Below are 26,349 nucleotides of genomic sequence, written 5' to 3' on the forward strand. Positions count from 1 at the left end.
GAACGAAGTATTACATTTAAAGGTGTTCAATTTTATAACTTCTTCTCAAACAATTATGGTTATTGCTTAAGACTATCTATTTTCAAAAAACTGCGAAACAATTTCCTAGCTATCCCAGCTTGAACGAAGTATTACATTTAAAGGTGTTCAATTTTATAACTTCTTCTCAAACAATTATGGTTATTGCTTAAGACTATCTATTTTCAAAAAACTGCGAAACAATTTCCTAGCTATCCTAGAGAAACTTCTCAAAACCTACGATTTCCAGATTTTTTAATCTGTTGCTCGGCTTGTTTTTTTCATCATTGAATTATTTGATCCTGCTCTGCCTTTTATTTTCTTTTGTTCTAAAATATCTAAAAATCGTCTGGAAACATGCATAGAAAATGTAATAACGCAAAATTGCTGCTTTCGACATAGGAAATGTACAAACAAAATTTCATTCTCACCATCAAATACAGATTACAAGATTACGAGAATCTGGACGAAATATTGCAAATTAATTTAATTTCAGTGTAAAAAAAGACCAACAATGCTTTTAAAATCATAAAAACTGGAAAAGAACCCAATCTATCTAATTGCACCCTTCCTGCATCTCATTAGGCATTGCAAGTTGTATGAATAAAGGCATTCTCCCTCGTCCACGGCGTCAGTATCTTCCTGTCTGTCTTTTTATCTGTCGGCCGACAAAGTCCGCATTGCCATAAAAAAGCAGATTGAAATGAACCTGTCTCGAGCACGTGCGTCTTTCTTCTCCCCTGCCGCAAAGTGTTTGGATTATGTAACTCATTTTCCGATTTGTGGCTTTTATTCCAAAGCAGAACTTCACTCCATGCTCAATGCTCATGCTCTGCCTCAAACGTGCTGGCTGCATTCATAAATCGCGGATAAACGCCGATTAGGAGGTGCACTCACTTGCTCACTCACTTTGTGCTCACATTTTGCTTGTTTCTTCTCCGGTCTCTTGTGCTAAAGCCAGGCCACGCACGAGTTTACTCTAGATTTGGCTTGAATGAGGAAAAATCATTCCTGCCCAATCGTTTTGTAGAGGCTTTCTTGAACCGGTCTCTGCTCTGTGCGGTGAAGCTGGAAGTAAGCAAATGACAAATTGTTGTATAATAACAATATACGGAACAAGTTTAATTGCGAGCAGCTCATTTTCTAAAGATTTACAAATTTTCCAGGATTTTACAAAAATTCACATTTTGTCTCAAGATTTGACTTATTCTTAAGGCAAATTAGAAAAAAAAGAAAGGAAAAATCATACAAACCATGGCAAAATAAAGCGATCTTCTTTCGCCAAAAATACGCACTCGTTTTCGGCTCAAGTTTACCGGTTCAATATTAAATGAGACAAGGTTTTTGGTGCACGACTTTTCAATGTCGCTTCATATTCATCTGACCATGCAGCAGAGTCTTGGCGCCTCGACCCCTTCAAACACAAACAGTCTCTCTCAAGGAGAAAAACTCATCGAACCGTACTCGCTGAGCGCGGAGACTCGGAAAAGTTTGGTGCGGAAAAACGGAGAGCCACTTTGCCACTCCAACGGCTGGGCCTGTGAAAGCCAAAGCACGCGGAGCCTTGATCAATCAGTTCATCTGCGAACGCCAGCGTGAACGGTTCGGGTTTCGCGCGTTGTCCTCGTTGAAGTCGCCCAAGTGTAATCGTTGTAAAAGGGCGAAATATAAATAAAACTTTGCCAATTTTGAAACTGTGACGGAGGTTAAAAAAAGTGTTGGGGAAAGTTTTGTTTCTTGTAAACAAAACAGCAATTCAGCAAAATGTGGTCAGCGGTGAATTACGGAAAAATAAGTTGGATAGTTTGGTTACTGTTTCAACTTTCGGTGGATATTATATGCTTTGGTAGGTCATTTTGCCATTCCCAAATATCTACCCAAGTAACAATTTAAGTTTTATTGTAGTTTTGGTGAAGTTATGTAGAATTCCTGAGAAAATGTAGGCGAGATGCCTTTTAGTCCCACATGCTGTGTTAAATAAGTGTTAAATCAGCAATAAAGCTAAAATGGACTACTTTAGGAGGTTAGCCAGAGTAAAAATTAAGAGTATCATAAGACATTATTATTTTATTGTGTACCTAATAAACACTTTATGAAGCTCTTCAATGCTCGAATAAAACTTTCTAGTTTGGAAAAGATTTTTGTACCAACCCGTAGGAACTCCTGAAAGTTATAACAAAGCATGAAGCATTTATGAATGTTCTCTCAAAGAGAACCAAAAGCCTGTACAAAAAGGGAACAGCATGCTGATTTACTTGATTAAAGACAAATATTCTTATCCGAAATGGAATTCTAAAAGGCTTATGGTAGTTGATAATTCATCTGATAATAATTGTATAAATATATTTAAGCACTTGCATTTTTTCAGTGAAATGTACCGTAACAGTAGTGCCAAAAAAAATTACCGAACATTTTTTCAAGATAGCTCGAAAATATGGAACGCGCCTTTAAAATTATCACAAAAAGACTAAACTTTTATCGAAAAAAAATCTTTTTCGCCGGATGTTGCTCCAAAATTCAACATGGCTACGATTTTAAGCACCTCGATTTTTTGTCAATATGGCGAAAATTTATAAATATTGATAATCTTTTTCAAGTCTATTTTAAATTCAATGCTTCTTCAAAAACTCTTTCCCAAAACTCGCTAGGAATAACTTGGTTTAAAAAGGATTTATTAGGGTTTAAAATAAGCTCACAATGCTTTATCGTGGTCTTAACCAAGATAAAATTGCACACGGCTGGGAACGTAGCGCATGCGGGCTTCATCAGCTGCAAATAGATCGACTTGGACCTCGACATGGACAACGGATTTGAATTTGGCAATAATTCAATAAAAAACAACACATTTTTGTTAGTTAGCATGGGGTTTATTTATTATATAATAACTAAAAAAGCACAAACTCGGTCCCTCAACACAGTTCAATGACAAAACTTTAAACAGTGAAGGTGTGTTGGACACTGCCTTTAAAATCAGCTACTTTCACTATTTTCACCTTCTGCTACTATTATAATCTTAAACTCCACCACAATATAGACTGCACACTACAAACATTGATATTTTGAAACGATTATCGCTCTCTTTTCAAATTAAACATATAAGTGAACAAAAAACCGCTGCAATCAGCACAAGCAAAACTGTAAATGACAGCGCGTAGCAATACACGTAATAAAATCTTGATAGTTTTGAACAAGGTAACTCTAAGGATGAAAAGTTTTATCAACTACTTTTCGAAAACCATATGTATTTAAAGAAGTTCTAATCAAGACTGAAAGGCTTTGATAAAAGGGGCAGAACGAAGAACACTAAAACGAACACAATTTAATAAAATGCCTCGTTTTGTAACGATAAATTGCAAAATAACATGATGTATATCCACATTGACACAATAATGGTAATGCACAGCACCAGTACATGCATAAATTGCAAAGTAAACGAATTTCTGTTTCGGTGGAATGTTCCGATTTCTCACAATTCTATCACCATTCAAACACAATAAAAAAACCAAAAATTCAAAAATATTTTATTATCATCAACACACAGTTATTAAGTCATTTGTAATTTTAAAACTTTAACCGAAAATTCACTAGTAATTTTTTCTCAGAAGCGCTTTTAAAAAAATCAGCTCGCCTCTTGATGTATTTCACTGCGTTGTTCACGTACAACTGAATATGTCAAAGTGAAAGTACAAATCTAGCAAGTTTGATAAAATGCTTACGGAAGACTTAACAGATTTAAAGCAGAATTTGTTAAGTTAATCAAGCTACATCATGAATTCTTCAGGCGTACTTAAAGTGTAAATTTAAAAGCTTAATTAAAACTTCTAAACAAAATTCTTTATGATATCTTACAGAATTCTTTAAAATATGTTTAAGTTTATGGAATGGTAAAACCTTTTGGATTTGGTGAAAGACGTAACAAAACTTTATTACATTTGTTAAAACTATTATAAAAATGCTTAAGAATCAAAAGCATTTGTCTTGCTACTTGGGGCTAGTATAAATTTGAGCTGTAAAAAACCGATTGTGATTGGACACTCACTTATATTTTAACTAAATTAGTGTATATGGAAAAAATGAATAAATAAACAAAGTATAAAAAATATACAGTAAAATATTTTAAGTTGGATTATACCTAGCGCACAAATAATAAAAATCTAAATTTCAGGGCAAAGTTTATTTATTTAATGTTAAAAGGAAAGAATCGGGAAAAAACTTTTTTGGTTACATAATAAAACACCAAAATATGAAGTTTAAAATATATTCAACTATACCCTAGTTATCCTTCTGTAAACTTAGGGCGTCCAATTTTCCTGGGTTTTGAATTTCCCGGGAAACGGGAAAAATATTTTTCAAATTCCGGGAATTACCGGGATCCCGGGAAAGTTTTTAAACAGTCAAAAAATCTATGTGTTCATTAAATTTGTTATGTTTTTCAAGCTTACAATCATAGAATTAGCTCAATACTGTTCATTGGTGATAATCTTTACTTCAATCTGAACAAGAACAGCAGTTTTTAGTAAGTTTAAAAATATTAAAAATTGTTGTTTTTTGTTCTTTGTTATGCTTCGGATTTTTAATGAATCTTAATTTCTAATCCAATGTGATTCAAATTATTTCATGTTAATAATCATACAATTCTTATTAATATATTTCTTTTATATTTTTATATGAAATGACTACAAAAGCTAAAATATTTCATTGAAACTGTAAAAAAACAAAAAAACGAAAACAGATAGAATGAAACCATTAAATTTAAATTTTTTGAAAAGTTTAGAATTTCATGTTTTATATAAAACATATTTTACAAACTATCTTTAAGTCACTACCGCCAACTGGGGGAAATCGGGACTGCAGTCTGAATAGGTACAGGATATTTTTGAGCAATAAATTTGAAAATTGGTGCACTAATTGTTTTGTTAATTAAGAAAATATCAGAACATTATGCTGTCTTAATTCGTTTCTATTGTCCCAATTTGCTCCAGATGCCGATGTCTGATAAAAAATAATTTAACATAAATATTTAAAAAAATAAATAAAAATTAATGGAAAATATTCAAAACGCTAGGCATTTTGCGGATCCGTAAACTAAAATTTTAATAATTTTCCCTTATAAGCCAAATAAATATTGATATATGCCGAATACAAATTAAAATTGTAATCGATTACTAAGTATTCAACTGTTCATCTATTTCCACAACCAAATCTGAGTTTTCAGACCAAAAAATGATTTTTTTTTCAATTTCGGGAATTCCCGGGACAAAATATCAGAAATCCCGGGATTTTTGTCCTGGGAATTTCTGGGATGGACGCACTATGTAAACTGCATAATTTTTTTTTTGTGAAGTTAGTGATTAGATATTATATTATTTGCACTTACTAATGCACAGTGGTTAAGATCGCAAAATTAAGGGGAAAATTGTGAAGTTGTGGAGCTTTGGTGTCTTCAGAAGAGTTGTTGTAAATAGGAAAGAGCATTTTTTTTGTTAAATTTAGGGTGGTTTACGATTAGGGGTTTTGAGGAAATGTAACTTTCCACAAAATTCTTCGTAATTTTGTTCTTATCGTTTTAAAACGTTTCAACCAAACTAAAAGATTTTTCTTCCTATTTGCCACAACTTTTCCGGAGACATCAACTTAACAATTTATCAAATTCTTCAATTCACTATGTAATGGAGGCACCTGGTTTTTCAAGTAATTTATCATATTTTTAACCCTTTTTTGTCATATTTCAATTTATTTTTTGCATATTATTCGATATGATTAAGTGCAATACAGCAGTGATTTTTAAATCATATAGTGTATTTTTAATTACTACCATGCTAACCATTATATGAAAAAAACAACAAATTTTCTGGAAATATTCACTGATAGGAATTTTTAGTCATAAACAATGTCATAAAAATTCTTAATCAGATAAATGAAGCACAACTTTTTATGAAAAAATCTCCGATCTTGGCTATATAGCTGGGACTTAGGATATTTGTATAATTTACATTGTATATCATTGCAATGTAACTTATCTTTTAAAATGTAATCGATCATAAAAGATATCTGGACATAGTTTCTAAATTCGTTCATAAGGTTAAAACGAAACTATTGGCACTACGCCCCCCGGGGCATGGCCTTCCTCTAACGTGGGATTTCTGCTCCAGCGCCTCTGACGAGACAGGAGAAACCGGGACCGACGTTTTACTTCACCATCCGATAGAAGCTCAGTGGATAAGGCGGGAATCGAACCCGCGTCTCATAGCATCATCGGGATCGGCAGCCGAAGCCGCTACCCCTGCGCCACGAGACCCACTCGTTCATAAGGTTATTGAAATGAAAAAAAAACTGTTGCAAATATTTTTGATTTTTTTTTCTCTCTGATTTTTTTTTCAAATTAAATGTATCATTATTGAACATTCTTATAATAATTATATTTCATTTACATTTTTAGTGGTATGGCTAAATGCTCTTCATCTTTGTTGTATTTTTCGTTTTATTATTTACTGTTCACATTCATTTATTTATTTCAAATTGTTTTTACATTTTTGCATTAAATCGAATACATTTGGGTAAAAAAAGAAAAAATCACTTTAACAACTAATCCTAACTTAAAATTAAATAAAAATTCTTTGAAATATTCAAAATCATTAGAACGAGTAAACTACGAACTGTATTTTAAGATAAATCCTCCGAGCGTTCTTACTTGTTCCGCACGAGTTTTGCAACCACGCAGTATTGTTGTCATCTCGATGAAAATGTTTAGAAGTTCTTGTGGTGAAAACAGGTCACTGCAGTCATCCCTCTTATTCGGAACAGTTTCCAGATCTGCCAACGTCCAACAAATCATAGAAAATCGATAATTGAACATAATGATTTGCTTTTTCCTTCATGTGAAAGCTTTTCTTGCGATCTTTCGATTGATGTATAGACTTGCTGTACATTTTTACGTTTTATATCAAGTTTTTAAAGAAAAACATTGACCCTTGAAATCCACAAATTCGGAACACTTTTTTCTTACGATGTAAACAAACTTTTTTTTCTCTCCAGGAGTACATATTTTTTTACAAAAAAAATGACTTCACACTCTGAAACCAATAAAACTCAAGCTTAGTGATGTTTTAAACATGGTCTGAAAATTTTTTGTGAAAATATCAATTAAATTCAGGTGTTCCACAATTGTGGGAGGCACAATAACATCCCACAATTATGGAACAGGCAATTTGGAGGCAGTGTTTTGCTGCCCTGGATAAAATAGTCTTGAAATGAGGTTTTTTGTTCAAAAAGTACTATTTTTACTAGTGAAATAGCAAGAGAATGTCCAAATAAAGGTCCTAAAAATAGGAGGGACGACAGAAAAGTTGCATTTGGCATGCTATTGACAAATTACCACAAAAGTGTTCCAAATTTGTGGGTGTTCCGAATATGTGGGATGACTGTACTGCCTTCATCCGTTGATGCTGGTTAGTTTTCCCTCGGTTGCTGACTGAAACCTGGATGTGATGTATTCTCTGCAACTTTTTGCCACTGATTCAATGGGAATGGCTGCAGATTTGGAACCACTCGAACTGCTCCTGGCGACGCCAAAGCAGGAAAATCCACGTCCGTGAATGCTGGTGGTGTTTTGCGGCGATTTGGTTTTGGTTGGTTTGGTGCCTCGTCGTCGCTTGCTGCCGAATTTTCACAAACTCAGCTCGTTTTGGGCAGCTCCGATTCTTGGTCGAATGGTCGCCACCGCAATTGAAGCATTTGGCTTCGATGTTCTTGTTGATTGTATTGCATGCTTGAGTTTTGTGCTCACCTTCGCAGGTTGCACAACGACTCTTGATGAAACAGTTCCTTCCACCATGTCCATACTGCTTTCTCCTTGGGCATTCAACTACTCATCAGTTGTTGAGAGTTTCAAATTTATTTCGAAGCAACAAATCTGAGGGCTATTCTACTGGCGCTGCTCTTCTAGACATAGAAAAAGCATTTGACAGTGTTTGGCATAAAGGTTTGATTGCGAAATTGAAAAGGTTTAATTTTCCGATTTATATCGTGAAAATTATTCAAAATTATTTGACGGATTGTACTCAGCAGGTATGTTATCAGAATCTGATCAACTACCTGTACGTGCTGGCGTCCCTCAAGGAAGCATTTTGGGTCCAATTTTATACAATATTTTTACTTCTGACTTGCCTGATTTGCCCCCAGGATGTCAGAAATCACTTTTTGCTGATGATACAAGCATCTCCGCCAAAGGCAGAAGCCTTCGTGTCATCACAAGAAGATTACAAAAAAGCTTGGATATTTTCAATTCTTATTTGAAAGAATGGAAAATTACTCCAAATGCTGCAAAAACTCAACTTTTTGTTTTCCCTCACAACCCAATAGCTGATTTTCTTAAACCAAAAAGTCATCACATTATAAAGATGAATGAGGAAAATTTAAAGTGGGAGGATCAAGTGAAATATGTTAGACTTGCTTTTGACAAAAACCTTACTTACAAGGATCACATTGAAAGTATCCAGGTTAAATGTAACAAATATATTAAATGTTTGTATCCACTTATAAACAGGAAATCTAGACTTTGTCTCAAGAATAAACTGTTAATTTATAAACAAATTTTCAGACCTGTCATGCATTATGCTGTGCCGATCTGGACAAGCTGTTGCTTAACCAGGAAGAAAAAACTTCAGAGGATTCAGAACAAAATTCTGAAAATGATTCTTCATTCATGAACTTCATCAATTAGCCGAAGTTGACACTTTGGATGTTATGTCCAATAAGATAATTGATGCATTTCGACAAAAATCATTGCAGTCTTCAGCAGCACTTTTCAGGAACTAATATCGAGGAGTACCTCTGTCGTTGTTGGTTCTCAAAGGAATGACCTTTTTTCTCTCTTTCCTCCCGCTCCCTCCAAAGTCGGTCCGAAAAATCAGAGGGCAATTTTTTTTCAAAATTTTAATGCAATTTTAAGTGCATTCAGCTGAAAACTATTTAAAGTGTTTTCTCCTGCGTTTTTAATCGTTTTTAATATGTTCCAGAATATTTTGAGTTTTTGTGAATTTTCTGCTGTATTGTTTTTTTTTTAACTAATGGTTGCAAGCCGACTGTACCGCTGTATAATGCATTTTCCATGGCTTTTTTCATTGAAATATAAAATTTTTTGCGCCATTCACACGTAAAAAACTGAAACAGTTGCTTTTCTCTATACATTTTGGCGATTTTTCCCATACAACCTTCAAGGGTTCAGAGGGAGGGGTTCCCATGTCAGAATGAGCTCAAATTTGGAATTTAGCCTAGTTATGGGTCAATCTTTGATTTCAGGGGGTAGCCCCGAGTAAGCCCGGATTTGGACCACCCTAATTCACACGTTTTAAATTATATTTGTTATGGCCAAATAAGCACAATATTATTCTACAAGTTGCAAAATACTTGTATCGAATGTTTGCATACAATCTATTCAATAATCTTTGTTTCGAATTACAAGCTAATAGTTTAAGATTATATAAAAAACATTGAAAACGCTCATAAAATCGAAAAAGTGACTTCAAAATTGTGAAAAACACCAAATAGGCAAAAGATGATGACTGGAAGTTGAAGGATAGGCCTAAAACTACCAACAAAATAGAACATTTTAACATGATAAATGCAGATAAAACAACTAAAAATGAAAAAAAAAACAGGAAAAGTAAAGTTTTTTAGAACAAACGTTGCTCAAAATAAACTCTTAAACACAAGAAAAATAATAAAAATCAAAACAAAACATTTAGACAGAAGAGAGTTTACTAACTAAATTAATGGCACATGTTTGATACTTCTACAGGTCCCACCCCTCGAAACACTCGTGGCTATGCCTTGCTGGAAGCCCAGCGAGACCGGGAGCACATCATCGGTCGAATGAAAACCAACATCAAAAAGATCCTGAACATGCAGCTGGAGAACGCCACTTTGGATGAATACGTTCTGAATGTGTTTGATGTGGAAAATATCAATCCAACTTATGTGTTTCTATTGCCTAGTGGTGACAAAAGTCATATAAAAAAGTTAATTTATCAGAAGAGTGATTTCGTGGAGGCGGAATTTCCCAACGTGACGACGATAAACAAGTTCAAGCGAAGCCTGAACCAATCTTCTGTGGATGGTGAATTTAGTGACGAAGAAGATTACAGTGATGAAGACATGGCACCGTTTTTGAATGTGGGGGAGGATGAGGATGATCGGATGCAGGAGATTGTGAAGGACAACATTCGCACGGAGAGGAACTTTATCAAGTTTATGGACGACTTGAACGATGATTTGGAGGCTGCGCTGGAGAAAAAGGTGAAAAAGGTGCCGCATCCTGTTCAGAGTTCGTCGTTTAAAAAGACTTCGTTGTTCACGCCGTACACTTACATGAGTACAAAGACGATTGGTTGGGATGATTTTGGCCTCGAGGGTTGGAGTGGAGGCTTATCTACTGGACTTCTATATCAGCATCCCGTCCTGGAAAGGTAAAACCGTTGTAAGGTGTCTCTTGAAAAGTTTCTCATCGTCAACTTTATTTACTTTCTTTCGAGGCCAAAAACTAAACAAACCGAAGAAGATGCCCTCATCAACATCCAGGCAAGTTTCGATCCGCTCAAGTTCATTAAAACGCCCGCTTTGAACAAGATTCCGGCCAGCACCACCTCCACCAGTACCAGCAGCAGCAGCAGTGGGTTCATTAGCGCGATGAAAAACAACGTCACTGCCATCGCCGCCAGCAGCGTTCCCCAGCGAAGCAAAAATCCGTCCTTGCTGCTCAGCTACAGGGTGGAGGAAAAGCTCGAGGAAGTTCTGAACCGGACGAAAACGTTCAAAGGAAAACCTCCGCGCTGGCCAATCACCAACCCCCGTGACGCGCATCGAGACGAAGACGTGTTCATTGCTCGAGCTAATAATCCGTTCGGACATTCGACCAAGTGGCGCTGGAGGTAGGTTTTTGGGAGTTTGTTAATGTTGCATTCATTTTATCCAAGGCTTTTGGCTGATGGTAGCTTTGATTTTTGCTTACGTTTTCAACGCTCTGATGCTTATTAGCAACGATTATTCAAATGCAATTTAAGCTTGGTTAAATCTCGGAGAAACATTACAAATCTCCAGTATCGTCATCTGGCATAGGTATTTTAGCCTTGTAAATTTGCAATATTTCAATATTTTGTTTTGTTTTCAAATACCTAGAACTGACACAGAGCAACAAAAATAGTGCAACGTTGCTCTAAAATCTCGACGTAAAGTTTGGAAAATATTTGCAACGGCCTTATATGATTTTCGGAACAGGCATCAGAAATCGATCAACAAAGTTTATAACACCAAATACCCGAATTTTTAGATTTTTGCCTTCCTCACATTACTGAGGAAAGGCTATAAAATCACTCGGAAAATGAACTTCTTAATTTGCTTTTCTGAGCAAATGTCTGTGTGGATGTGTGTAGGTGGGTGGACAAAAAATTGTCACTCGATTATCTCGGGACTGGATGAACGGATTTCGACCGTATTAGTCTCATTCGATCCGTCTTGGGGTCCCATAGGAGCAACTCTCTACGAAATCGGCCGATTTCGACTATTTTTATTTTTTGATTTGACTTAAACTTTGTGGGGGCCTTCCCTAAGACCAAATAAGCTATTTTGCGTCATTGGTTCACCCATACAAGTCTCCATACAATTTTGGCTGCTGTCCACACAAAAATGGTATGTAAATATTCAAACAGCTGTAACTTTTGAGTGAATTTTCTGATCAATTTGGTGTCTTCGGCAAAGTTGTAGGTATTGTTGAGGACTTTTGAGAAAAAAATTAGGTACACGGAAAAAAATTTGCAGAGTTTTTTATCAACTTTTTTTCACTAAAACTCAATTTCCCAAAATACGTATTTTTTGATTTTCGAGATTTTTTGATATGTTTCAGGGGACAAAAATCCGCAACTTTTGAGCTATAGAAAAACATGGTCAAAAAATCTGCCGCCGAGTTATGAATTTTTTAAAAAAACAGTGATTTTTGGAAAATTTCACGAATTTTTCATGTATTAACATTGATAATCGGACCATTAGTTGCTGAGATATCTTCATTAGAAAATGGTGGGTTATTTTGTTGAGATTAAGAAAACTTCAATTTTCGTGTTTCTTTTTCTTAAAGCGACTCTATCTCAGCAACCCGAGGTCCAATCTTCAATGTCTCTTAAACAATTTTATAGCAAATTTTCTGAACTTTTCAAAAAAATATATTTTTAGAAATGGTCACTCATGGTCACTATTTTTAAAAATTGAAAAACTGCAAATATTTCGCTAAAATCAAACTTTCGGTGGCTATATCTTGAAAACGGAGCCTTTTATCAAAAAATCTGTGAAGTATTTTTCGATTGCAAATTCAATTTTGCATTAAAAAATAATGTCAAACTTGTTTTTGCATGAAACTTCGATTTTTTACAAAAAATCACTATTTTTTCAAAAATTCATAACTCGGCGGCAGATTTTTTGACCATGTTTCTCTATGGCTCAAAAGTTGAGGATTTTTGTCCTCTGAAACATATAAAAAAATCTCTAAAATCAAAAAATACGTATTTTGGGAAATTGTGTTTTAGAGAAAAAAAGTTGATTAAAAAATCTGCAATTTTTTTTTCGTGTACCTAATTTTCTTCTCAAAAGTCCTTAACAATACCTACAACTTTAGCAAAGACACCAAATTGATCAAAAAATTCACTCAAAAGTTCAGCTATTTGAATATTGACATACCATTTTTGTATGAACAGCAGCCAAAATTATATGGAGACTTGTATAGGTGAACCAATCACACAAAATAGTTTATTTGGTCATAGGGAAGGCCCCCACAAAGTTTGAGCCAAATAAAAAAATACAAATAAAATCCATTTCCGGTTTTGGTAAAGAATTGCTCATAGGTCTCTATTTAAATCAGCAAGTTTAGCAAAGTACCTAAAAAGTTATGCCAAAAAACGATTTTGGCGTATGTCCGGAAGATTGTAAAAAGGGTTGTTTTTGCAAGAAAACATATCATGTTATACAATTTCAGAAAGATATTGAAAAGACCTTTCCAATGAGCCAAAAACATTGAAGATCTGACAACCCTATCAAAAGTTATTAACACTTAAGTGTTATTTATACACTTTTTGGAGGCCGGATTTCAGATATTGTGATAGAAATATTGTCTGAATCTTCCATGTGGACTATCGTTGGAAAGGTTTTTTATCAGACTTTGCTGATGAGCCAGAAATATTGATGGTCTGCGAACCCTATCAAAAGAAATTAGTGATAAAGTTGATTCGTTAGACATGTTAAGAGGGAATGATGCTATTTTTACTGAATATGAGGAAGGCAATAACCATCTAAAGGTGGATTAAGTAACGTTTTCAATTACCAATACAATTAACAAACCAAAATGAAGATCAGAGGGATGGAGAAAATAGAACGTTTCTTGCTTGATCAATAACTCAACTGTGAGGATGTGAAATCCACTTAACGGTCCAAACGTCATTTATGAAAATTCAAGATATTTTTTAATATGTCAAACAAAAGAATTACACTGCTTCTAGTTGTTGAGGCATATGTCATAATATCCATTAAAATTGCTTTCCAAATCTATGATCCAGCATCTCATTCAAACCAGACACTGGAGAGACTTCAATGCCCACCAGTGACGAACCTCGTTTCGCAAACCATTCAGTCTGCCCGGCTGTTTGTTTTATTTTCCTCAGTACATCAGCATCAGTGCCGGCTAATGTCTCTAGTACAATAAAGTTGCATAATTTAGACGCCACTTGAGATATATCATTGAGCATAAACCGAGATTTTACTTTCCATTGTACTAAGCCGAAAAGAAGGAGGAAAGAAGCGACAAAACTAGGGCAGTAGATAACTAAGGCATCGCGACGGGTTCATTTTCCGCTGCCACATTTAGACACGCATCCTCAAACGGGTTTTTTTTTCGTTCGAAAGATTATCCACTCGAGTGACGTCGGTCGGGCTCAAGTCAAGACCCCCTCAATTGCTCCGATGGCTGCGGTACTTGCTGTAAGGCGCACCACGCGGAGAGGACAGTCAAGCCAAGCCCCATGCGCAAATGCTTAAACGCATGCGTGTTTTATTTTTTATTTTTTTGCTTCTGCTGCCTCTCCGCGCTAAAACCAGACACGCTGGTACTCTTTCACGTTTATCAACTTTGGCCGGTTTATTTATACAATTATTTTCATACGACGACGGTCGGCGCGCTCGACACTTATGCAACAGTAAGAAAACGGAAGTTTATGTTTTGAATCTGTGCAAACGACGACTGAGGCGGTGCTGGATGAGTTTTCACACGTGCATTGCTGGCGCCGATCTGGTATATCATGTGCAACTGCACTACGGGAGGGACAGATCGTAACCTAATTATGAGCTTGATAGCAAACCGGTGTGTCGAATTTGCCGCGGGGAGGTTAGTTTTGAATGCTGGATAAAAAAATGCATGAGAGTATGATGTCGTATTCACTTGAACCACAAAGAGCATTATATACTCGATATTTCTGTTTTGTTTTATGATGTATTAATTCAGTGTTTTTTTTAATTTTTGGTTGAATGGCACAATAAAAAAAATTCACTGTCACTGACAGTGAAATAGACTTGTAATAAAAAAAAATCAAACCATCCACATTAACGACCCCCGGGTCATTTGTGGTCCCTATTGCAAGATTCTGCTCGAACCTAGGAGTCCGAAGGCTTGAATGGGGAGAGCACCCAAACCTCTTTTTACTCCAAGGAACCTTCCACCCCAGTGTTTGGACTGACGACCTTTGGATTGCGAGTCTACCGATTTTTTACTAAAACGTAAAACGTTGTCCGGTTTGAATGAAAATACCATGCAACATTATTTTGAGCTTAAAGACAATTAATGTTGAAACATGAGATTTAAGGTTCCTAGAAACACATTTTTTCTGAATAAAAAAATAATAACCAGGCCGAACCGCATTTTATACAAGTTTCAAATCGAGTTGCTTCTGAGGACTTTAAACCTCATGCTTCCATTCGGTTTGAAATCTATAGTTTTATTTTGTCCTATTTGCATCCCTATTTTTATGGACGGATACCACTGACGTCAGTGTCCACGCTCCATACATAACAGATATCCACATGGAGAGGAGATTTAATATTTCCAAAAAATGTCCACGTGGTTTATGGATGGCTCCTTTGCAGCGAGAGGTAAAAATCATTCATAACATGTACAAATGTTAAAAACATAATTGTTAACAATATTATTGTGCGTTAAATATTTCTACAATCAAAACCGACTGAATTGATGTTTTTTTATCTCACATCTAAACGACTCAAATTATAATTCAATTAAAGTTTTTTTTTTTACAAGGAAAACACTAAAATTGTGCAGTAACAAGCATAATAGCTTTCCCAATTCGCCCCATGTGTTTCGATTCGCTCCAGATGACGAAAAATCAAGGGGACTAATTTTTTCTCAGAGAACTTATAAAAAATAGACCTGCAGTCAACTGAAAAAAAAAAGACTTATGCTGCGTTGATAAGGCCATTGCAATTCATTATAATTCAAGTTTTGCCTACCGTTCAAATTTCCCCGAAAAATGAAGGGTAAAAAAATTATCGACCAACATTTTAATTTTTCATTGAAAAAACTTGTAAAATTGATTGTAACTTATTTCGAAATCATTGTTTAACAATGCATTTTTTCCTGCATTTTAAATCAGAGAGAGAGAATAATTCTTACTTATATTGAATTTGGGACCACTCGTTAAGGTTGAAAAAAAAAACAAAATAATATTTTCATAAATTATTTGATATTTCGTCGCTTGTGTGCTATCTTGTGACACTTCATATCTTTATACAGCACACGTGAAAGCATAAGCGGTAGGATGTATGAAGTATTTTATGATATTTTCTGTTTAAAAATTCGAAAATCTGGATTGAAATATCGATTATGATTTTTTTGCCTTTGCCTTGCCCGGGGGCAAAAAATAAAAAAGTTCAAAAATTAAATTTATGAGCCATGGTTTCAACCAGAGTCTCGGCCCGAAACTTCAAACACGAACAAAAGCAGTGAACCGAAGATTGGCAATTGTCGTTCAAGAGCCAAACGACATACGACACCTAGTGTTGAGTAGCAGAACAGAGCGAAGAATGTCGATTGAAATTTCCGCCTTTTGAGGTTATGTATGCGAATTCTGTTTTGTTAAATTCCAGCGTTCAAAACAACTTTTGAGCACAAATTCGAGCTGATACTTTGTTAACTTTTGATGCTTTATCATTTTAAACATTATTATTTTTTCAAAAATATTATTTTTTCATTTTTTTTTATTGCGTTAATTTATAGAGGGCAAAAAGTTTACACTCGTACTACTCGAATTTTTTCTCAAAAGTTGTTCTAAAAGCTGTAAATTAAATTTTTAGTTTGCATTCCTATGTAACCGAACAGCGAAAACTTGAGTCGTCATTCTTCGATGCTTTGCGCCATCTGTCGGAATTTTTGAGCTTTTAATCGCGAATGACGTTTTGGAGTTTTGACAGTTTGGAACGCATGAATTACCCTATTCGCGATTAAAAGCTCCATAATTCCGACAGATGGCGCAAAGCATCGAAGAATGACGATTCAAATTTTCGCTGTTCGGTTATATAGGAATGCAAACTTAAAATTGAATTTACAGCTCTTAGAACAACTTTTGAGAAAAAATTCAAGTAGTACGAGTGTAAACTTTTTGCCCTCTGTAAATTAACGCAATAAAAAAGTTTTTGAAAAAAAATAATTTTGAAAAAAATATTGTTTAAAATGATAGAGCATCAAAAGTTAACAAAGTATCAGCTTGAATTTTTGCTCAAAAGTTGTTTTGAACGCTGGAATTTAACAAAACAGAATTCGCATACATAACCTCAAAGGGCAAAAATTTCAATCGACATTCTTCGCTCTGTTCTGCTACTCAACACTAGGTGTCGCATGTCGTTTAGCTTATGAATGCCAATTATCGGTTTCCCACATGGGTGATGTGGAAATTGTTGCACATGGTTGAAGTTGGGAATTTTGCAACTTATTTTAATTTATGCTAAATTTCAAAATTTAAACACGAATCTACAGCGAATCGATGTGAAAACTAATAATAAAACAAATTCTGGTCTGAAATTTAACGAAATTTTGTCTGTTTTGGAAGACTTAATGTTATTGCACAATGGTTATAGATTTTTTTTTTACAAAAAAAGTAAATTTTTCGATTCGTCCACAAACAGTCCCATGTTTGTAAACAAACGACGCCAATGTTGTTCGGTAGCTCATATCAGGCCATCGCCGGGGCCCTGGTTTCAACATTTGAATGAAAAAATGTTTTAAAATGCATTGTTGTTTTGCAATCATTAGTTTCCAAAATATCTAAGGCCGTTGCAAATATTTTTCAAAGTCAATCAAAATTTTAATGAAAATAGAAGTCTAATCAACTGAGAACAATCTATGCCTTTTTTTTTAATTTTCGTCAGTACTTAGAAATTTGGGAAATCAATGATTGCAAAACTACTGGACAGGTGTACGATGCATTTTAAAACACTTTTTTCATTCAAATGTTATGACACCGTGGCCTGTAATTTCAATTTTTAACTTGTTTTTTTTTTTATTTTTTTGCAACATAAACTTTGAAAAATATTTGCAACGGCCTAATTGGAAAAAATAAATAAATAAAAGATGAACTTGAATTTAACTAAAAACCCTGAATTCAGCTCAAAATGACTTTGGATTCTCTTTTATTCATATTTAACCCTTCTAACGCCCAAGGTAGCAGTGATCCATAAAATATTTACTTCAAACAGAAAATTCAGGGAAACATCAGATAATCCGTTTATCTAAATCCCATTTTGAATTCCCAGCAACGAAACCGACATCACCGAAACCGGCCTGATCGATGGATCCCCCCAGTCTAGGGAGGGTCGCTCGAAGCGCGGCGTCTACAACCTGTACTCGATGATCAAGTGCTCGACCGGCTGCGATCCGATCATTTACAAGGGCTACGGATGCTACTGCGGCTTTCTGGGCTCGGGCCAGGCGTTGGACGGAATCGACCGGTGCTGCAAGATGCACGACTACTGTTACACCACGGCCAGGTGTCCGATGTTTCTGGAGTATTTCGTACCGTACCTGTGGAAGTGCTACCGCGGACGACCCTTGTGTGGTATGGCGGAAGCGATTCGAAGCGCATTTTTTAAGGTTGTGATATAATTGTTTTTTTTTTTTCAGCCGTGGACCACGGAGAATGGGGTGGACCGGATTCGTGTGCCGCCCGACTCTGCCATTGCGACCTTTCGCTGTCCAAGTGTCTGCGACGATATCATTGTCCCCGGAAGCGGAATGTCTGCACAACGTCACCACTGCGACTGCTGCAAAATTTGGTGATGGTGTTCTGATCCCACCCATAAGAGTCAGAATCTGGCAATTTTTGAACATAGTGAATGCAGCTGCAGCACCAAATAAAACCTCAGAAATGCAGAATCCCTAGCTGCTAGGGCGCGTAGTACAAAGCAAAAGATGGATTGTAAATAAGAATCGTAGCATTTTAGGGTATTATTTCATAGAGTTTATTTTACTTAATAAATTTTCCCTCTAGAAAACTTGATACTGTGCTTGTTATTGCTGTGTCCTTAGTCTTCAGCTCATGATTCCTTGGTTTTATCTTAACAATAACGCATTCTCCTGCCATGACATCATGGATAAGTGTGTGTGAGAAAATAACCAACAATGAGTAATAAATAAATAAGTGATGATTAGTGCTAAATCAGAGAATACGATTCCTCAGGTAATGTTTTATCAGTTGGATGCAAACCACCGAGTCTTCGGCACTGTCGTGGCCGGCGTCTAAAAGTTAAAAAATATGTTTGTCAGATAAACTCCAACTTTCGTCCACTCTCATCTTACCATTTTCCTGTATAATCCTCTTCAAATTCTCAATACAAAGCGTCTTGAGTGCGCGCTTCTTCGGCGGTCCCATTTTGTGGGGGTAGAGAACCGAGGTGTCCACCACGACGTCGTGGATAAGCTTCAGCGCCTTAAAGTCACTGTCCAGGCTGTGTCCGATCAGAATCGTCTCCGAGTTGAACATGGATAGCAGTACGGCTTGAACGTTGTACAGCGTCGTCGTGGTTTCGCTCAGCATTTGTTCCGTGATGCCCGAGAATCTAGTTGAAAGGGATAGATTGTCACTAGATGTACTTACAATTCGCATCATAAATATTTTGAGTTTTCACACTCTTTGTACATTTCATCCAATCAACTCGCTCTTGGCTGCATTCGAGAATCGATCTGAGTCAATAATCCTATTTTTTGTTGCTTTATAAAAAAAAATGCTCAAAAATTCAGCGATGAATCTGGCAAATCCAGATTTTTGAACGAATGGATGGAAGCGGTTTTAGCAAAAGAAGGAAAAACTACTAAAGGACGTATTAGACTATGACAAACAAACAAACTCGCAAACAAACAAATTTTTTGACAGTTTGGCAGTTTGCCTGCATTTGTTTACAGCATCGTCAGCTGCATACATTTGGCTTTGTGTTGTGTTGTTTGTCTTTATACCAGGGAGACGACTCCCACGCCTGGAATAACTTACCGGCCTCACAACAACCAAGGCCGGGACCGACGTTTTACTTCCCATCCGATAGAAGGTTGGAGCAGATGGGAATCGAGCCCATGATCTTCGGCTTGCTTAGCGGACAGCGTAACCACGCACTCCCACGGCCGTGATTTTTTTTTTTTAAATTGATTTAACGTGAAGACTTCCATCATTGCCATGATTTTTCGTTCAAAGATATAAATTTTGCGTCGCTATCAATATTTTGACAAAATTTCTTCTACAATTTGTTTAGAATAGTGCCCTACACATGCTGATTTCTTTTGGTAACGATTATCCCATTCCTTGCGAAGTTATGGAAATCGTCATTAATCAATGATTGCCAATTAGGACGTCAATGGTTGTTCCACAAAATTATATAAATTTTGAGACGCATTTGATTTAGAACAAAAATTCCTCCAGTGGCTTCAGGAAGGCAACAACCGGCACATGCTGATTCATTTTCGTTAAATTGAATTTTGTACAGAATATTTTAGAGTGATGATCAATTATCTCCGAAAATGATCAACGGCTTCACCTTAAAAGTATTTTTTAAATCCTTTGCGGTCGTACAAAGGGTTATTGTACTTAGAAAAATAAGATTTATCATTGTGAACAATAATATCACAAATTTAAGCTTCATTTTAGGACCCAATTGCTCTTGCTGGAGAAGTCTGATGAGATCATTACCGGTAATTTCAGGTTGTCCCGGGAGAGAACGGCTACTCTGGCATACAAACCTCCCCAACCGGGAAGGAACGCTGTATTGGCTAATGGGGCACAGGTCGTTTCTTGTCCTTGTCCTGTTCCGGCAATTCGCCGTGTGATTTCTATCACAGTTCGCGCACTTGACGCGCGCTTTGTGCTGCTGGGAGATATCCACCAGCTGGCCTTTCCGCGGAAGACTGCACCTTTGTTTGAAGTGGGTATCACCGGACTTTACGCACTGGGAAAGAAAATTGCAGATTCTGGATTTTGACGGACTAGCGATTGAAGTACAGGAGATACCAGCACTGCACAGTGTTCGGAATGGCAAAATTAAGTGGAATAAATTGATAACTCCTTTATTTGACGTCCTAGCCAAATGGTGTCTTCGGAAGAGTTGTTGTACTTGATAAGGGCTATCTTTTGAAGTTATTGACATACAGAGTGACGACCTTCCAGGGTGTCAACCAAAAACTAACTTTGTTGGATGACGTTGTAGGGCTTTGGTGTCTTCGGCAAAGTTGTAGAGGAGAAAATTTCATGAAAGTTTGTCGAAGGCACCAAATTTGTAGCTCTTAATCTACTCGAGATATACGCCATTTTTCCAAAAAAGCACTTATTCTGTGATAACTCAAAATGTTAGCATTTTAGCGGCCTGCTATGTTCTGAACAGTTGTTTATGACATAAAATTACACATCTTTGCCGAAGACAGCAAAATGTTTTGAGCCTTTATTGAAGAGTTATAACCATTTTTATGTGATTTTGAGCCTATTTTCAAGTTGCTATGTTTTCAAAATGGCGCATTTTGGCGCAAAACCGAACAATGCACCTGAAAGTACACACTTTCAACTACATTTCCTGAAAATATCTCCGTGTCTATCCGTGTCTATTTTTAGATATCTCGATTTGAATTTGACGGTTTTTAATCAATCTATTTATAAATGTTAATCGAAATCATATTGAATACGATTTGAAAATCGGTGAATTGAATTGAAAATTGATCAATTTTTATGAAAAATACTTTATCTATAAAAAAATACGACAACTTTTCTAAACTGACCAAATCTAAAAGGAAATATTTAATTTTAAATACGAACAATTATTTAAAAATTAATATACATTATTTTTTGGCTAAACATGTTTGTATTTATAATTTTAGTATGTGAGTCATAATTTTAAGCATAAACAATGTATTTTCCATAAAAATCGATCAATTAACCGATTATTACCACGTTTTCAATAAGATTCCGCTTTAAAATATAAATAAATTAATTAAAAACCGTCAAATTCAAATCGAGATATCTAACAATAGACACGGAGATATTTTCAGGGAATGTAGTTGAAAGTGTGTACTTTCGGTTTTGTGTATTGTTCGGTTTTGCGCCAAAATGCGCCATTTTGAAAACATAGCAACTTGAAAATAGGCTCAAAATCATATAAAAATGGTTATAACTCTTCAATAAAGGCTCAAAGCATTTTGCTGTCTTCGGCAAAGATGTGTAATTTTATGTCAGAAACAACTCTTAAGAACATAGCAGGCCGCTAAGATGCTAACATTTTGAGTTATCACAGAATAAGTGCTTTTTTGGAAAAATGGCGTATATCTCGAGTAGATTAAGAGCTACAAATTTGGTGCCTTCGACAAACTTTCATGAAATTTTCTCCTCTACAACTTTGCCGAAGACACCAAAGCCCTACAACGTCATCCAACAAAGTTAGTTTTTGGTTGACACCCTGGAAGGTCGTCACTCTGTATGTCAATAACTTCAAAAGATAGCCCTTATCAAGTACAACAACTCTTCCGAAGACACCATTTGGTTAGGACGTCAAATAAAGGAGTTATCAATTTATTCCACTTAATTTTGCCATTCCGAACACTGTGCACTGTTGTCGATCTCGTAAAAGCACTTTTATCTCCCGAGGCTTAACTTTGTCGTCCGCCCGGTCGGAGATCGGACGTTCTGGATATCCCTAAAAGACAATCTTCACTAGGACCTTCTCTGCTGGGTCAAATTTGAAGAATTTAAAGGTTTCCAGCTCATTTAATTTTTGTCAACTCATCAACATCGTCTGCCAACTTATCCAACTAGTTAACATTCTGAATATTTAGTACAAACATGGTTGAACCAACTGTCCCGAAGCGTTTCCCAAACACTGAATTAAGTTTAAAGTAATTAGATCCTAGTCACAGCTAAAGCTGTGCTGGATTTTCAGATGCTAAAGCTGGATCTTCAGATGAATCCGAATTTAAATCGGATGTCCAAAATCGCAAGCCAAATCCAAATATTTTTGTGCAACCCTACCTTGTGTTATAATCCACAATCTGGTTCGACGGCTTCACCAGCGTGTCGTAGACCGTCTTCTCGTTGATATCGACCACGGTGACGCGCGTCAGCTCCAGCCCGCCGGTCGTGTAGCACATTTCGCAATCCAGCGCAAAGACGTCCTTCTTCGAGCACACGTACCCCTCGGGCGGTTCGATCGTCTTCACGTAGCCCGTCAGGTCGTCGTAGTCGACAAAGCTGGACACGTGATAGTTGGCGTACATGCACCCGGGCGTTCCCGACGGCTGCTGGCAGCAGCTGTGCAGGTTGTCCGCGAAACCGCGCCGGTAGCAGGTGCTCTTGGCGTGGTAATTGCACGAATCGACGGCGGGTTCTTCGTAGGATTCCAGGTTGAAGACTTTGGAGCAGCGCGAGCAGTAGCGTTCCTCTTCGTTGGGTGGCCGCGACGGTTTGGGTTTATGTATTTTGGCCTTGCCTGGGATGTCGGTTGCGCGCGGGAATCCGTTCGATTGCAGCTGTTCCTCGGTTAGAATGCAGTCGAATATCATTTTGTACGCCACCGTCGAGGGGGCATTGTCGATTGTGTAGGTTGATTTGACGTCGGATTTGCTGAAAATGTGAAGCAAACGTTTGTAATCTTTGACCAGATTTGCAAAGCTGGATTTCTTACAGCTTCTTGTTGACGCTCCACGAGATATTGTGTCCCATTTTGCCAGCCAGGATGACATCGTGCGATATGGTTTTGTTCCTGAAAGATGCAAACATTTTTTTTTTCGATTACTTTTAAGACGATAGAGCGCCCCGGGCTTTCACTAACTTGTCCGTCGCTTCACTGCCCGTTTCGACCGCTTCCTTGCGCAGCTTGTTGATCGACAGCAAGGCGCTGCTCTTGTAGATCATGGGCGTGCTGCACTTTTTGAACACGGCGAGCTCCTCCGTCTGGGCGCGGTCCCACGCGTCCTCGCAGCTGGGATAGATGTTGAGGCAGTGTTTGATCATCAAGTTGTAAAACTGCATCCGGATGTTGTAGGAGATTTTCGTCGACTCGGGCTCCAGCACCGGCGGGGACGGTTTCTGAGGTGGGGCCGCAGTAGTCGCTGCGGGTTTGGTGCTGACGTGCGCCATTCGGCCGGTTCCCTTCGGTGCGGTTTGGGCCGGTGTCCCCGCCGTTGGCATACCCTTCAACCGGCGCAGGTTGTCGATCTTTTCCTTGGCCTTCTGGAACGCGAGCACGTTTGCCGCCGGCGAGAAGCGACCTGTGAGACAAGATTCGACTATAAGTAACTCAGAAAATGATAAAATCCCGCAAGCATTACTCCTCGGGGTCGTCAGCGTGTCGGTTGGTTTGCTGTAGAAGCTACTGGTACTGATGGGGGAAACGGGTGATTTGTCCACGGACGGTGGTGTGATGATAGCGGTGGGACTCAACACCGGAGAACGCGGAGAGCCGTTGCTAAGCCGCGGAGTCACCGGTTTACTCATCGCCTTGCGCGTTTCCTCTTCGACGCGCTTTTTGGCTTCTTCCTCGACGCGCTGTTTGGCGGCCAGTTCTTCCTGCTGCTTGCGGGCAATCTCCTGCCGGAGGTAGACGGACTAAAACGAGAGTTACAATTAAATACCAACACCCAGAGGCCTCCTCCCCGCAACCTACCCTCATCGCATTCTGCACGTGGTTTGCCTTCTTCGCCGGAGCAGGCACCGCGGCCGCCGGTTTGCTGCTGGTGACGTTTTCGTGCGCGACCCGCTTCTTACGATTCTCATCGTAGTACTTGTCGGCGAACATGTCGATCAGCTCAACGTCGCCGTTGTCCTTTTTCGCAGCTGCATCCGGCTTTTTCTTCACCTTCGGTTCCACGGCCGTCGTCGACGAAGCCACCATCGGAGCAGCAGCCGGTTCCGTGTCGTACTCTTCGAAGATCAGTTTGCACTGCTTCATAACTTCGTCTTCGTCGCTGTCGACGTCAATGTCGCTGGGCGGATTGTCCAGCAGGTCGCGGTAGATTTCCTCGGCCAGCTCCATTTTTGGCTTGGGCTCGGGCTTTGACGGTGGCAAAGTTGAGGAAGTTTTCGATTTACTGCTCGACGATGCCGTGGAGGAGTGCTTGGAACTGCTGCTGCTGCTACTGCTTTTACTCTTTGATGAGCTTGAACTGTGCGACGACCGATGACGATCCTTTTCCGAGGATTTACTGCTACTGCTGGTACTAGGTTTTTCTTTATCCGACTTACTGCTACTACGAATCTTATCTTTATTAGACGAACTAGTGCTGCTACTTTTGGCTTTGTCAACTTTGCGCTCCTTATCTCTAGAACTACTTTCTTTGTCCTTCGAACTATCCTTTTGCTTCGAACTGCTGTGCTCCTTCTCGCGAGTCTTCTCCTTATCAGAAGACGATTTGACCTTTTCGTCCTTCCGCGAGGACGATGAGTGCTTCCGATCGCTGCTACTGGAACTGCTACCTTTCCGCTCAGACTCCTTTTGGCTGGGCTTGTCTCTGCGCTTTTCTTGCTCATCCTTGCTACTGGTTCGATGTTTGATGCTCGAACTACTCGAGCTGGAACTAGATTTATCCTTCTGTTCCGATTCCTTCTTGGGATCTTTCTTCTCCGGCTCCACAGCATTTCGTTCCGGTTTCACCGGTTCCTCAACCACCATCGCCGGACTTTCATCCACCTTGACACTCTCTTTAACCGGAACCTCATCCACAACAGGCTTCTCACTGTGCCCGTTGGATTGCTTATTTTCATCAACTTCCGGTACATCCGGCACCTGAACCACTTCTTCCGGCACAGGTTTCTCCGCCCGCTCGGGATCTTTACTGGGAGCGACGACCGGCGGCTTTGTGCTCGGGACGTACTTGGGGGCCAGAATCGTCGGCATCGGAATGTACTCCAGCTTGGGCTTCTTGCGAGCCGGCCCATCAGCGCCGGTGGCCGGCACCGGAACATTGCTCTGGCTCAGGAGACTCTTTGGCGTCGCACTGTAAGTCGCGGCAGCGGGCACTTCTACAATCAAAACCCGATTAGTATTCCTGTTTTCACATGATCGTAACCCACCAACTCACCTGGTTTCGAGTGCCGAAAGTGGCAAAATGGTCTCGTACACAATTCCTTCTCGAAGAAGGGGCAATTGATCGTCCGGAACAAACCCGTAGCAGGTAACATTTTCACTATTGTTAAAGTTCCCCCAAACCGAACCCCGTTCGCACAAATTCAACACAAACACGACAAAGCAGAGGACGATGGCCTTCGGCCTAGTTACGAAAAATACTTGTCCAAATACTCCCAAAAGTAAAAAACCTAAAAACCATAAAAAACTGAAAAAGGAAGATTCCTCCTCCTCACTTCTGCTTTTGCTTTCTGCCTACTGGAAATGACAGATGTTTCCTCTTGCTGCAGCGGCTGCGATGAAAGTTGAAGAGCGAGGCGCGGTGAAAGAATTCGCGAAGAAGAAACCCCAAGGGGGCGGAGTAAAAATACGGAACGCACATTGGGATTGGTGGTGACAAAAAAACTGGTTAGCAGCTTTAAAAACTGGTGATCGGCCAAATCGGATCAAATCTAGAGACCCTTAAATAGGGAGACTGGTCTAAGCTGGCTAAATCGATCTGGCAACGTATGTTTTGAGCTTGGCAACACTGATAAGTTTTGCTGGGTGAAAGGTATTAAAAATACCTTTCCAATGAGCCCAAAACATTGAAGATCTGACAACCCTATAAAAAGTTATTTGCATGCACTTAAGAGTTATTTGTACACTTTT

The 26,349-nt window shown here is 38.2% G+C and overlaps 2 protein-coding genes across 2 annotated transcripts; one reads left to right on the forward strand and one right to left on the reverse strand.

The window, feature by feature from the left end:
- Positions 1 to 1,776: 1,776 nt before the first annotated feature.
- On the forward strand, positions 1,777 to 18,611 carry LOC120421441 (uncharacterized). The gene is made up of 5 exons (XM_039584651.2): positions 1,777 to 1,864; positions 9,818 to 10,484; positions 10,551 to 10,946; positions 17,869 to 18,170; positions 18,236 to 18,611. Exons 1-5 carry the CDS (start codon positions 1,783 to 1,785, stop codon positions 18,400 to 18,402), a joined length of 1,614 nt encoding a protein of 537 aa, XP_039440585.2. The 5' UTR covers positions 1,777 to 1,782; the 3' UTR covers positions 18,403 to 18,611.
- Positions 18,558 to 25,959, reverse strand: LOC120421421 (RNA exonuclease 1 homolog). Its single transcript, XM_039584635.2, has 8 exons — positions 25,655 to 25,959; positions 24,241 to 25,595; positions 23,906 to 24,182; positions 23,407 to 23,845; positions 23,260 to 23,337; positions 22,608 to 23,198; positions 18,911 to 19,170; positions 18,558 to 18,850 (listed from the first exon to the last, which is right to left on the reverse strand). The coding sequence occupies exons 1-8, from the start codon at positions 25,752 to 25,754 to the stop codon at positions 18,771 to 18,773; spliced, it is 3,180 nt and encodes a 1,059-aa protein (XP_039440569.1). The 5' UTR covers positions 25,755 to 25,959; the 3' UTR covers positions 18,558 to 18,770.
- Between the last annotated feature and the right edge of the window lie 390 nt (positions 25,960 to 26,349).

The sequence above is a fragment of the Culex pipiens genome, chromosome 3 (assembly GCF_016801865.2).
Source record: "Culex pipiens pallens isolate TS chromosome 3, TS_CPP_V2, whole genome shotgun sequence".
Taxonomy (NCBI): Eukaryota; Metazoa; Arthropoda; class Insecta; order Diptera; family Culicidae; genus Culex; species Culex pipiens.